The sequence below is a fragment of the Psittacula echo genome (genome assembly GCF_963264785.1).
Source record: "Psittacula echo genome assembly, chromosome: Z".
Lineage (NCBI taxonomy): Eukaryota > Metazoa > Chordata > Aves > Psittaciformes > Psittacidae > Psittacula > Psittacula echo.
In genome coordinates, this window is record NC_137742.1 from 72,873,057 (window position 1) to 72,887,196 (window position 14,140).

The 14,140-nt window shown below is 41.7% G+C and overlaps 1 protein-coding gene across 3 annotated transcripts; it reads right to left on the bottom strand.

Moving 5' to 3' along the window:
• Positions 1–398: 398 nt before the first annotated feature.
• On the bottom strand, positions 399–11,281 carry MACIR (macrophage immunometabolism regulator). Of its 3 annotated transcripts, none has more exons than XM_080637151.1 (2): positions 11,045–11,281; positions 399–2,898 (listed from the first exon to the last, which is right to left on the bottom strand). In XM_080637151.1, exon 2 carries the CDS (start codon positions 2,875–2,877, stop codon positions 2,254–2,256), a length of 624 nt encoding a protein of 207 aa, XP_080493277.1. In that variant the 5' UTR covers positions 2,878–2,898; positions 11,045–11,281; the 3' UTR covers positions 399–2,253. The 3 variants fall into 3 exon arrangements, with proteins under 3 accessions (XP_080493277.1, XP_080493276.1, XP_080493275.1); XM_080637150.1 differs by lacking the exon at positions 11,045–11,281 and adding an exon at positions 3,365–6,223 and having other exon boundaries at positions 399–2,813; XM_080637149.1 differs by lacking the exon at positions 11,045–11,281 and adding an exon at positions 3,365–6,223.
• Between the last annotated feature and the right edge of the window lie 2,859 nt (positions 11,282–14,140).

Genomic DNA, 14,140 nt, shown 5'->3' on the forward strand with positions numbered 1-14,140 from the left:
GATTATGTTGTACAATTTGTTTCAGGTTCTTTGGAACCACTGAGAGAGTAAAAATCAAGTTATGTTATCAATTAACAATTCTTTGCTTAGTCTGTTATAAATAGTATAGCATAGGTAGCATTTCCCATATGCTAGGAGAGCTGCAAGTGTGTATGAGTCAGGCAAACAATATTACCATGTGTAAGCACCCTCATGAGCAAATCACCAAACAGATGGAGTACCAACACATTTTATGTTTGAACTTTGCTAGTTATCAATCTTTCTACTGGTGTAGCTATTCAATTATGACACAGGATGACTATAGAAACATGCGCAAAATATTAGTAACTGCGTGCCCCATTTCCTGAAACAAAATAACAAACCTAAGCATCTATTTCACAGACACCCAAGATCTCCACTTTATTTTTAAATGATGCCTGGTCTACAGTTTTATTTTTCAAATGTCCTTTTTCTCCTACACAGCAAAAGATTCCACAACAACACGTATTTATACCACCCTTTTTATTTTTCAGCCAGAAATGCAGTTTCATAGGGTATTTCATTAAACACTGGAGTTTGTTCCTTAAAGAAAATCCCCATCTCTTTGGCATCTGACCATAATCTGTTTTTCAAACTAAAGACTATATAAGAAGATTTTACTTTCAAAATCATTGTTCAATACATTAAGTTTACACTTGCGTAGTTAGCTTTTAAAAATACACATCAGTTTGTTGCAATGATTCTAATAAACCTAAAAAAAAAACATAACCAAACTAGCAAAATGCAGACTACTGGGCTGCCTTCATTTACCAGCTGTGGAGTGACAGAATGAGAACTCCACAGTGCATGCACTAAGCAGTGCTTTCTATTCATTCGGAACGATAAACAAACAAATATAATTCTACCAGAAAAAACTGATCAAATAGTTTATGTTTCCAACAATGTGATCTTATTTTTAAACTACTTCTGAGAGGTCACCAGCCAAAAGCTGCACACTGATTCAAGTAAGAGATTGCACCTAAAATTAAAAACCCCTCTAAAAACTATTGCTCCTTTTTAAAGTTACTAAGATGTTTTAAATACATCTATGAATACAGCTGCCAAACTGAGTTTTACATCATGACTGGATAAAAAATTCTTAAGTAACATAAGTAAGCCAGTGTATTCAATCGACTCAGATAAATAATTCAGGATTACCTCTCCAATGCTGGACCTGCACTCCATCAAAAAACCCAAAAAGTAAATCAAAATTGGCTTTCCAGATCTCTAGTGTTCAGTGCTTCAAATCAACTGCACTTCCAAAGAAATGATGAAGTTGTTTGACACCTCCTGTCACTATGTTATACTGAAATCACAGTTTAAAAATCAAAACCATTACTGACATACCAAAGCAGACATTCCAGTTTATTTACTGGAATCTGCAGTGAATCATTTTTTGTGCCATGACAATGTGAAAAACAAATCCCACTTACAAAAAAAGAATCTTTACTCCCCGAAAGATTTTTTTTTAATGACTCAAATACTTATCCTGAACAAGTTTTATATAGAACAGAGGAGGCAAAGCAACTACTTCCACACAGAAACAAACAAACAAACAAACAAACAAAAAAAAAAAAAAAAAAAAAATCATTTAATAGGATTCAAGTAGCAGAGGTTTGCTCTGAGTTAATCTCACCCTCATCACCATTGTAAGTGCAGTCTGAAAATGTTTGAACTCAACTGTTTAAAAAGAAGTGATCTTATTTAACCAAGCTCACTTTCCTCTCCATGATGTGAAAAGAAAAAATAAAGACATATGTTTTACTGTAGAATACAGAAATAGAAAGTCAAACCAAAAAAACCTCCTAAACTTAAGCACTTTTCCAAGAGCAGTTTCTAACATCAAGCCAAAATTAGCAACAGCCAAGCAGACATCACCATTTTTTCAGTGTTAAATTACTGGAAATACCAGCTCTAACTGTACAAAAAAAAACCTATCCCAAACCCCACAATCAAAAGGTGTTGTTGGTTTTTTTTGTTAAAAGGTGTTCAAAGAAATATCCACCAGTTGAAGTCAAATTTGCATCAGAAGCTGCTTGCTTACGAAAGATTTATCCCTCCGCATTTTTTTAACACATTGCATTTCCAAGATTCTATTCAAATAAATTACTTGCTGATAACATTTAGCTGATACAACCACATACAATGTGGACAGTCATGTACACAGTACAACAGTGGATTTTTGCAGCAACAGAAATAATTAGAAATTGGTTCTAAATTCGAGTTGATGATAGCTCATGTGCTATTTCTTGCAAACATACAGTCCCCTCTGAGGTTGAGGTGTTGGAGCTGGTATTGTAGCACTTCCGTGTCAGCAGGTTCCTTAATGCTCATTTTGTCTAAATTGAGGTAGTCCAGGGATTTCGAATGAGCTCTTTTACCTTTTAAAAGGCAAAGAGGCAGGGGACCATGAAGTGCCTTGTAAGGTTCATATGGTAAAGCCTTAGTGCATTTATCCCCTGAGCTCGGCATCCTTCTCCTCCTCCTTCCATTTACTGCTGGGATCTCATATGGCTGATAGTACCTACTTCTAGTTTTGTACAAACGGGAGGAACGTGTAAGTCCTGAATCGAGCTGTTTGGAGTGCAAGTTTGGCCCAGATTCCCCTTTATTCTCTTCACTTCCTGTACACTTCTGGGCTAATTTTAGCAGCTCCTCTCCAGTTGTGAAGCCAACCAGGTAGTTAGAATCCATGTGCAGGATTTGATACCCTGCAACTGTCCGTCTCATTGGTGAGCAGGGGGTACTGGAACAGCGGGGCTTCTCTGCTTCCATCCTGCCCACAGGACTCACTTCTGCAAGAGGCACAGGAAGGGTGGATATGGTAGTTCTGGACTCTCCATTTATGTCAACTTCCATTTTAAACACAATGCTATCCTCCTAAAAATAAAACAGATCTTGATCAGAAACAGAGCTTTTAAGCAACAAAAGGACTTGAGAGAGGACTGCAGAAATAAGATTTTGTATCACCCAGAAGTTATGACTGATACTTCTCTATCCAGCCTTGCTTTATGTTCTACAGGTTGATAGCAAAATTGACAACAGCCTTTTATCTTAGGTGTTTCTTTAATAAAAGAAACCATAAATATGTTCCTGATATTCCCAAACATTAAAATTGTTCTTGAGTAGTACTGTACCCAAAAAAAGAAGCTTCTTCCCACTCCACTTGATTCCTCTCACTTCTGAAGCCATCTACATCCATTAACACATCCACAGCAATTTCTCTGTGTATTCAACTGTGTATTTTTGCTATTGACAATAGTTTCAGTAAACAGAGCTTTCAATAAAAGTGTCTAAAAGCTACTACCTCAGTCAAGGACAACCACAGACCAGACCTGATGCTTACCTCTTACAGATGTGAAGACAGCTTGCTTTAGATTCCAAGAATGGCATCCTGGCTGTTCAACAGCTGCCCATATAGGTCATCAGCAAATTCCCCTTTCCCTCATTCTATTTTTTTATTCACAATCAACTAAAAGCACGCACACTATTTTATCCTCATGTATTTCTAACACAGGAAACAGTATACTGGTGGTGTTTAATGAATAAAGCGTTAATATTCTTATAAACATCTTAAGAATAACCAGCCTTCTGAATCCTATGGTTTTCTATTTCTTTTGGAAACAGACTATTTTGCCAGGACCTCACAGCTTTGTACTTTCTCACAACTATTCCAAATACATTGTCTTGTGCCTTTACAGATACAACTGTCTGCCACAAATCATTACCATCTCTAAATGGGAAAGGTCAGGTCACTATCACAGCAAGTATATACCAGTGGATGCCAGAACACAGACAAGGCTTAATTATTTTCCTTTTCTTGTTTTCAGCATCATCTACACCATTTCAGTGACACAGCTACATCACAGAAGAGTCATGGAGCAGGATCATCACAGATAGAGCAGGGTCGTCATAGAACGATCTGTGTTGCAAGAGACATTGAAGCTAATCTAGTTGCAACCCCCTGCCATGGGCAGGGACACAAAACACAAAACCAACAACCACCTGCCACAGCAAGTAAAGGGAAGGAGGAAGAGACGTCTTCATGCATCTTCATGCAAGTTTAAAAAAAACCTTGAGAACTTGGAAGCAATACAAAGACTCTTCTCAGAACACAGGGCTCTTCTCAGAAAACAGCTTTTAAAATTAATTTACTTTTGTTTGAAGTGTGTATGTGCCCTAGTAACAAAAATGCAATCAACTTTGAAGATTAACTACAAGCAAGGGGGAAGGAGGCAGGAATTCACTGCTGAACTGACCAAAAACAGCACAAAGGAAAATCAGAGCAGAAAAGCCCCCAAGTCGGCAAGCTCCAGCCTAGTTCTTCATCCTGAAACTGTAATCTTTCACTTTTGTGCTCCAGTGCAAAGAACAACCCTAAAACAAGAATCTGACTGATACTCTACAGCAACAGTAGCATCAGAAACTAGTGTCATATACAGAAGCTCAAGGGGACGACACTGCTAGCTAGTGACAGCAATGGCTGGTCAGCTCCACAGGCAGAGCTCCAGAACACAGCAAATCTGTGTTCAGCTGTTCTTTACCAAAACTTTTAATGTGAGCTACTCAAGCTGTCATATGGCTTCAACATGCTCTGTCTCCTTACCTGATAAAAAGAAAAAAAAAAAAAAAAGACAGAGAAATATTATCTAGAAGACTTCTAGAAGAGAAAATAATTTGAGAGATTCACAGTAACTTTGAGTGGAGATACCATTACCAACAAACACACATTTAAAACTTTTGACCATTTAGGCATTTTTAGGCCATTTCTGTGGCTATAAGGCATTAGATGACTATTATTATGTTCACTGCTGCGTACCTGTGTAAGCTCATCAATAATTCTCAGCAATTATTAAACTAAAGAACTGTTTCTTTAGTGTTAAAAGATTATTTCTTCAGAACAGAGCTGCCTTGTCTTCTCAAGGAGAATGACAGTAGAGTGATGCCAATTCAGGTCAATTTATAATTAAAGATTTACCGAATCAAGGAGAAGAGGAAAAAGATGGCGTATCCTTTCCTTTGCTGCTGCTTCACATATTTAAAAACTATGGAAAATAACATGTTACCAAGAGGACCCACTTCACCAATACACACCAGAATTGCTTCCAGAATACAATTCACTTCAACAGGATTTTACAAGATGTTATTGATTCTCTTTGTATTATAAAGCAGGCTCTGCATATAAATCAATCTGACACAATCCAGCTAAAAGAGAAAATGGTCTAAAACACAGAGAAGAGGAATAATGAACAGAAATACTAGTTTAATTATTATTTATCATTGTTTTACCTCAAGGAGTATATTAAGATGCTTGGATAATTCTTTGAGAGTAAAAACATCAAAGCCTCCACATTTTGTGAATACAAAGGCTTTCTGATTACCAAATCTTTCACGATGTCAGATACCACTCAAAGATTAGCATGCAACAAAATAAAAGAGACACGTACAACACACTAATGTCTAACATCACACCGTGCTAATACACACACTGTAAATCATTCCCACCATGTACTCTTACTACACCCGATGACACAGAATCACAGAATGGTTTGGGTTGGAAAGAATCTTCAGATCATCTAGTTCCAATCCTCCCTGCCACAGACTGGCCACTCTGCCAGTCCCCATGAAGGGACTGAAGTAACCTTCTACTAGACCAGGTTACTCCAAGCCTCATCCAACCTGGCCTTGAACACTGCCAGGGATGGACCATTCACAACTTCTTTGGGCAATCTATTCCAGTGTCTCACCATTCATGCAGTAAAAAGAATTTCCTTCTTATAGCTAACCTAAATATCCTGGTTTAGTTTGAACCCATTACCCCTTGTCCTGTCACTACAGTCCCTGACACAGAGCCCCTCTCCGGTACTCCTGTAGGCCTGCTTCTCTGGTATCCCTGTAGGCCTGCTTCAGATACTGGAACGCTGCTATGAGGTCTCCATGCAGCTTCTCTTCTCCAGGCTGAACAGCCCCAACTTTCTCAGCCTGTCTTCATATGAGAATTACTCTTTTGCTTCATTTTTTTTTTCTGATAATTTGTTATCTTTACTGTTAAATGTATTATTTACTATTTTTCTGAGAAATTTGACTAAAAAAAGTACCAACTTTAATTATCCAATATTTAAAGAAGGCAAAGAAAAATGAAAAGGGGTTTCCTGTGACATTCCTGCACTCTGTAGAAAGTCTGCATTATTTTGAAACCACAGTAAGTTGCTTTCAGCTACTGGTTCTCTGTACACTGGTGTTCCCATTGTTACTTCTCAACCAGAGTATAAACTCATTTGAAAAGATGCAATTTTCTTAGAATTTCTCTTAATCCAAGTACTGATTTGATTTAAGAACAGATTCATATTATTTTTCTAGATGCCAAGCCTACAGGTAGTACCATTTGAATGAAAGTACAATTTGGAGACCTGCCTCACTGATAAAATGCTCCTAATTGCAATGAGCAGATAGCAGAATGGAAAGACGGCAACAGACTCAATGACAACTCTGTAAAAGAGTAAAACATACTAGACAGAAATATCAAGCCAGTTCCGACACTTTCCCTTCTTTGTGCTGACAAATTAATATATAGAATGCACTTAAAAGATACAATGCTTGTCAATCAAACATCAGGACTAAGTAAAGTCACCCAGCACACGTGAAGAAGGTACACAATTTTAAATTATTTTGATTATCTCTGTTTGTGAAAAGAAAGAATAACATGTGCAACTTTCCCCTTGCAGTTTGAAAAGAAAAATTCACATCTTGTTTCTCTATCACTGAAATATGCTGATGGAATCATGTACTGCTACAGCAAAGTTTTCTGGAAAAAGTTATTTCCAGTCTGCAACTAAAACAAGTTGAATATTTAGCTGAAAGGGAAAAATCAAGCCAAAATTCAGCTCTGTAAGAGTATCCACGAAGGCGCTACATTTCTTTTTCTAGAGCTGAGGCAGCCAGGCCACAGGCTCTGAGGTGTCTGTTAGGTTCTCCCACTGCACATTGGTGATACTGCTGCATGTCCTGCCAGAGCCAGATGATTGTTTTTAGACATGCTCCTTACTTTCAGCTGAAGGGACTGAAGACTACTGCTGCTTCACAATACTCTCAAATGCTCCCTGTAGTAGTTGTGCTATGTTTTACAGACTGCCACCATGCTTGTAGAGATGGGAAGGTGGTGGCGGGAGGGGGTGTTAAATAAAAATAATCACAGAACAAGCTCAGTATCAGTAAACTGCACATGTTCTTCAACTCGAAGCTAAAGAGAATGGAGGTAATATTAAATTGTTGCATTACATGAGACAATATTCAGATGGAGTTAAAGTTTAGCACAGATTTTTTCTCAAAATTACATGCAAGAAAATGCAATTATGCATAAAGCAGATGTTATGAACCTCCAGGCCTTAAGAACACAGATGAATGGATATTACTGAATTAACAAAGCCAGTGCAGTAATTTCAGGTTGTGATGCAAAACAACAGTCCACCAACCAACCAGTAAAAATGATAACCACAGAATTGTGGAGGGCGGCTCTTGACAACCTTGAAGTTGACAAGGTGAAGTATTGAGCCCCACAGCAAATCAGTATACTGAAAGATATATACCACATCTATACCAAACAAAAGAAAGAAGATCAAATAAATTACTAGTAGCATGTTCCTCCCGCAAGAAGCATGTTCTTACCACAAGAAGCAAGAGCTATTTAACCAGGCTGTTAATTTTTGTTATTAATCCAGCTTTAAACAGAAAACAATTACAATCCAGGAAACTACTTTTTAAAAATGAAAAAGATCACAAGAGAATTATTGAGGAATTTTAACTGGCAACTTCAGCGAGTAGGCCAGACCAGATCAGCATGACAGAGCATACAATTATCGCAGGAAAGAGACAGATGGAATTCCAAGAGTCTGTCCAGACTAATGAATTTTGCATGAGAGCAGGAAAAGTAGAAGAAAATGGTGGGAGGGAAGGCCAGTTAACACCTCTTTGCCAAGCAATAGTAGATGGAAGTGTTTTACAGAGAGTATCTTTTCTGAAATACTCAGTCCTTTAAATAAACAATGTGACTTCCTTGCTGGGTGGAATCACAGATGAACCCTTCCCCGCAGCTCCATTAGTAAGCTGATGCTGCTAGCCAGCATAAACATAGCTTTTTACTATTGTTACTCATCAGAAGATGAAACAGAGAGACACAGGTAAAGCAGCTGATGCATACTGCAAAACAAGTAATTTTTTATTCTTTAGTTAGTTAATAAAAGAATGTTTTATTACTTGTTTTTATTTCTCTGTATTTTTTAATTTCTTCTTCTCACCAATCAAACCCTAAGTTTCATTTCCAAAGTTCTTTCCAGTTTCAGATTAGCCCACCAAGAAAAAAAAAACAAAACCAAAAAATATACCACAACCCTGACTTGACGACAAAAACTAAACTGCCTTTTCAAAATAATAGGAAAAAAACCCCAGCTTTTCAAGTATTACAGATTTCACTGAACAAATACAGATATTCGTCTTTAAAAACCAAAATAATAATGGGAATAAGGTTCCCCCATTTCGTTTTTGTCAGTCAATAAATGCACGCTTGGTAGCATGCTATATTGCCATGTCTGAAAATACAGCTCTGCAGGTACTATTTTGAAACTATTAACCTGAACAGTAACAATATTATATTCAGCCTTTGACTAAGGACAGCTATTAAAAGAGAGTGGTTAAAAAAAAGACCTACTCCAAGATATCAGGAAAAATAATCAATGCAACTTAAGTTTTTGGGTTTCTTTTTTAACTGAAGCACTTTAAATGACTAGTTCTTTGTCTTAATGCAATCTGCAGCAGGTATTCGGGTGTTTGAAGGAAAGGCGTCTCATTCACTAACACCATCCACATTGCTAATGGTCAAACTTACAAAAGTTATGCATATAATGGCATTAAAGTTGTGCTCTCTGCTGCTTTCTCAAATGCTCCTTCCCATACTTAAATACTAACACAAGTGTTTAAGTGTAACATAACTACAGAATAAAAGTTAATAAAAGCCAAACAGCACATGCAGGTACAGTAAAACTGAATTAAACTTACAACTCGTGCGAACAGAAAACTTTGTTCTGGAATATTCAGTTCATCTGACTTTACCATAACATACTGCATTTGCATGTGATTACGCATGCCTCGTGGCAAAGCCAACAGCATAAGGCTGGTCTAAAATGAACACATTATGAAGAAAGCCATACTACAAAGTCAGTGCTGTTACGCAGTAACTTAATTTCAGTAATTGTGCTGCCACTGCCTTTGTTTAGAAGCCACTGTGAGCATCACCCTCTTCTGTCTCCATTATTCTAACAAGCCTTATTTTTTTCCCTTGAAGAAGAGTGCAAGCACACCACATCAGACAGAATACGGTTCAAAATACACCAACAGCAGCAGGGTGGTGGGAGGAGCAGCTTTCAGTAAGGGACACGACTGGGAAAAAGGAAGCAGAATAGACTGGGAGACAGGAAGAAGAATCAGTGCTACTCACTTCTACTCCCTGTGGCAAACCAAAGCATCAAGTCTGCAGTCCTCACTACACCCCTTTTGGAAATGCTCCAAGGACTTTTACTGTATTCAGGACAAGCTCTGTCAGAAGTCGGCCAACGACTGGCACAAGCATTGAATGCTCTTCCCCACCACAGACTCTCCTCCATCACTCCCACTGAAGTCTGCGCAACTGCAGGCTTCTGCCATCAATTCATTTCCACATGCAGCTATGCAAGGCCAGGTTGGATGAGGCCTTGGGTGACATGGTTTAGTGTGGGGTGTCCCTGCTCATGGCAGGGGGGTTGGAACTGGATGATCTTAAGGTCCTTTCCAGCCCTAACTATTCTATGATTCTACGTATGTGCAGTCTCTTACTGCCCCACTCTAGTGAGCACACTAACAAGGAAGGACAGAATCATGTTCATAAGAAACATCTACCAATGCACATAATTGGCTACTTTCTTTGAAACAGGTACATACAGACTCACACTTAGGCCAGCTAAATTCCCTATGTAAACCAGAATGCGTAACTTACACATAAAGAAGTTAAGACCCAAGACTGTTTTCCTATGCATTCGTAGACCACTCAAAACAGCACCCCAACTGTTCAGAGACATTCCCCAAATACCTTAATATGTAGAAACAAAACTGGCAAAACACACTTGCCGATAAACCAAAGCAGCTTAGCAAGCATCTTACCCCACAGAGTAACACTTTAATGCAGTCAATCCATAACATACATACTACAATCTCCATTTAAACAGAACCTTCAGCCTCTCTTTACCCTTCACTAACAGCACGATTTATTACAGAGAAATACAAAGCTACCCATACAAAGCTGGGCACTAGTCTGTTACCATCAGACAGGGCAGTAATAGCATATTCACGTTTAGCACTTGCCTCAGGGTACTAAGAACGGCATGGCCACTGTTCGTGATTATAACCTGCAACTGAAGAGAGCTATGAACGGTTGTGCACCCATACAGGTGCGCCGTTACTAGCGGCTGGCACGGCAAGCGCCCTTCAGCAGCCCCACTGCAGGCCCTGCATGACAATTCCACGGGCTTCCTTCCGCGGGCAGGTACCAACACCAGCGCCCCGAGTCCCTCCTGGCCCTGCCCGGACAGCTCCACCACCGTCCGCTTACCCGCACTGCCTCCTCAGCCGTTGCCGAGCAAGGGGCCCGGAGGACCGCGAAGCGAGCAGGAGCTCTGCGCCAGGGCCTCTACGCTGCGCTCGTGAGAAAGCCCCATTCTATGCGCCCTGCCGCGGACCCGGGCCCGCAGCCCAGTCAAGAACGGCCCCACACCGCTACGCGGAGTGAGAAGAGGCACAGCCAACCGCGGCAACGCAGGGTCGGGCTGCTCCCCGTGACCCCCACCCCGGGTGCCGCTAAAGGTGCTGGCCGCACCACTCCCACCGAGGCGCCAGGGCCGGCCCGGCTCCCCCCTACTCCGCCCTACGGGCACCGCTGGGGGCACCCGCCGCCCCTGTTCTGGTGCCCGCTCCGCGAGGCGCGGCCAGACCCGCCTCCTACCTGCGCCGCGGACGGAGCAGGAAGGCGTCTGGTGCGGCCCTGGCCGGCCCGGCCCGGGCGCAGGGCTGGGTCAGGTCCCAACAGCAGCGACAGCCCCGCGCTCCCCGCAGCCCGGCCCCTCTCGGGTGAGACCGCCCCTCGCGTGATGGTGACTGGGAGGAAGAGGCCGAGGCCGCGGTGGCGGCCGGGACGGGGCGGGCCGGGACGGGGCTGTAGGGAGAGCCGCGGCGCGAAAGCGGAGTTTAAACTTGCTCGAGATGCCGGTGTTCACTGTTCTGTGGATGGTATGAGTTTTCCTCATTTCTCTTGTAATACTTTCAAACTTGTGGCGGTAGAACCAACAGAGAATCATTGAATGGTTTGGGCTGGATGGGGCCTTAAAGCTCATCCAGTTCCAGCCGCCTGCCACAGGCAGGGACACCTTCCACTAGAGCGGGTTGCTCCAAGTCATGTCCAACCTGGCCTTGAACACTCACAGGGATGGAGCAGCCACAGCTTCCTCTTCCTGGGCAACCTGTGCCAGGGCCTTAAGGGAAGAGCTTCTGCCTAAGATCTCATCTCAAACTACGTAATATCCAATATCTGATCTAACCCCCGGGAGCAGGACAGCGGCCTGGTGTCTCCACACACCTCTGCGTTTTTCCTGTGCTTGGCTGGGGGCAGGGCTGCGCTGGAAGAGGCAGGAGACTCTAGATGTCTGGAGCAAGTGGTGGACATTGCCTGGATTTGTCCAAAGCTTTTGATACAGTTTCTCACAGCCTCCTCCTAGAGAAGCTGACACATCACAGTTTTGACAAGTGATCTGTGTGGTGGTGGGGGAAATGGTGACAAGCAGCACCCCAAGGGCAACCTGTCACTGGTGGGTCCCCCAAGGGTTGATGTCGAACCAAACACTGTTCAGTATCTTCATAAGTGATCTGGATGATGAGATCAAATTGTAATCTGATGAAGTTTGCCAATGGTACCAAAGTGAGTGGGGAAGTGTGCACTTGGGAAGGGAGAGCCAACCTGCAGGTTGACCTGGATAGGCTGGAAGAGTGAGCTGACAAGAATCTTCTGAAGTTCAGCAAGGTCAAATGTGGGATTTTGCACCTGGGTAAACACAATCCAGAAGTGAAGCACAGGCTGCAGCCTACTTGGCTGGGACTCATCTCTGTAGAAAGGAACGTGGGGGTCCTGGTGGACAGCAAGCAAGGAGTTAATGTGTGCAGCTGCAGCAAAGAAAGCCAACAGGATGCTGGGGAACAAGGGCATCACCATCAGAGATAAAGAAGTCATTATCTCACTCTACTCAGTGTTTGTCAGTCCATGCCTGGAATACTGTGTTCAGTTTTGGTCCCCGCTGTACAAAAAAGATGTAGACAGGCTGAAAGGAGTCCAGAGAAGGGCCACAAAGATGACCAAAGGACTGGGAAGCCTGCCATATGAGGAAAAGCTGAGAACTGGGTAGGTTCAGTCTTGAGAAAAGAAGGCTCAGAGGAGACCTTATCACCATGGTCCAGTATTTAAGTGCTGGCTACAAAGAGGATGGAGACTCCCTTTTTCAAGGAGTCATGTGGAAAAGATGAGGAGTAATGGGTACAAGTTAATCCTGGGGAGATTCCAACTGGACATAAGAGGAAACGTTTTCACAGTGAGAACGACCATCCATTGGAATAGTCTTTCCAGGGAAGTGGTGGATTCCCCAGCATTGGACACTTTTAAGATTCAGCCGTACAGGATGCTAGGGCATTTCATCTAGGTCATGCTTTGCCAATAAAGGTTGTACCAGATGATCCTTGAGGTCTCTTCCAACCTGGTGTTCACAGCTGTGCCTTGAGAGTTGAAGTCTATCTGGATCCCTGTGCAGAGGTGACTTTCTGCAGTGCCAGGCAGTGAGCCTTGTTGGCACAAGTGTCGTCTAACAACCATTCCACCCAATCTGATACTCTCTTGTTTAATAAAGTTTAGTCTCACGTTTGTTCTCTTTGCATGCAACTATAAGAAAGGAACAAGTAATATCTCTTGGTGACTTTCTCTTCACTGAAATACCACCCATCTCTATCTATAACCTCTGTGGCATTTCCACATCTACAGAGTTTGGACACTGACTAGATACAAACCTTTAGTAATGGTTTTGCCAACAACCAGTTAGATCACTTCCCTGTTTTATTTCGCTACTTAAAGATTGAGCAGAAGTGCTATTACTGCACTGAACCTTGCAAACAATTGCCTAACTTCCCTCCTGCAAGTAAAAATAGAAAAGAAGAAGAGAAAGTGCAACATCATAGGCCCTGTTTTTTTCCTCTCTCAAGAACAGTTTGCTGGGAGCTGAACCACACAGCTGGTATTCTAATCCCCCTGCAGTAGAGCTGAGCCAGCTTTTGTTCCTAAAACTGAGTCTGTAAAGACTCAAATACATAGCTAAAGTTTATTACCTTCCTTGGAAATGTGTAGATGTCCTCTGTACACAGGCCATGCTCTGGCCTCCCTCTGGTCCTAGTGCTTCAGAAGGCTCCAGGTCACCTGGTCTTGACCTGCAGTAAAGGGTGTCAGCATTAGGTATGCAGCCAGACTAGCCAACTAGCTGCTCATTGTGCATCCAGATGCACCTAGAATTTGCATTTCTTGGAGATTCTCAGCCAAAACAAAGCAAGGGTTGTTTAAGGAATTTTAACTACCGTCTCTTTAGCTCTGCAAGCCCTTGAGAGTTAATTGGTTTTGCAAGTTCATTAAAGTGTTTTAAGAATTAAATTAGATGATCTGGTACAGAAAGTGGAGAATCTTCCCCCCACAACTTCTCCATCTTGTTATTAACTGAGTTGTCAGTCAGTCTCTGAGATGGATTTTCAAGCTTGACCTTGACAGGGTGGAGGGGCAGGCAGCAGCAGTGAATGATTTCAGGAGGTAACAGATGCTTGGGGGTGAATATAATGTGCTCTAGCGAAGTAACCGGTTAAAACATACTAAAACATGGTTTACAGATTAGTGATTCCCCACTCACAAATTAGGTAACTTAATGAACTGTAATAACATTTAATAAACTGTAATAATAACATTTATTGCACTGACAGAATTAATGTGGTGCAAAATTGTCTTAAATTTCCATGCGTCAAA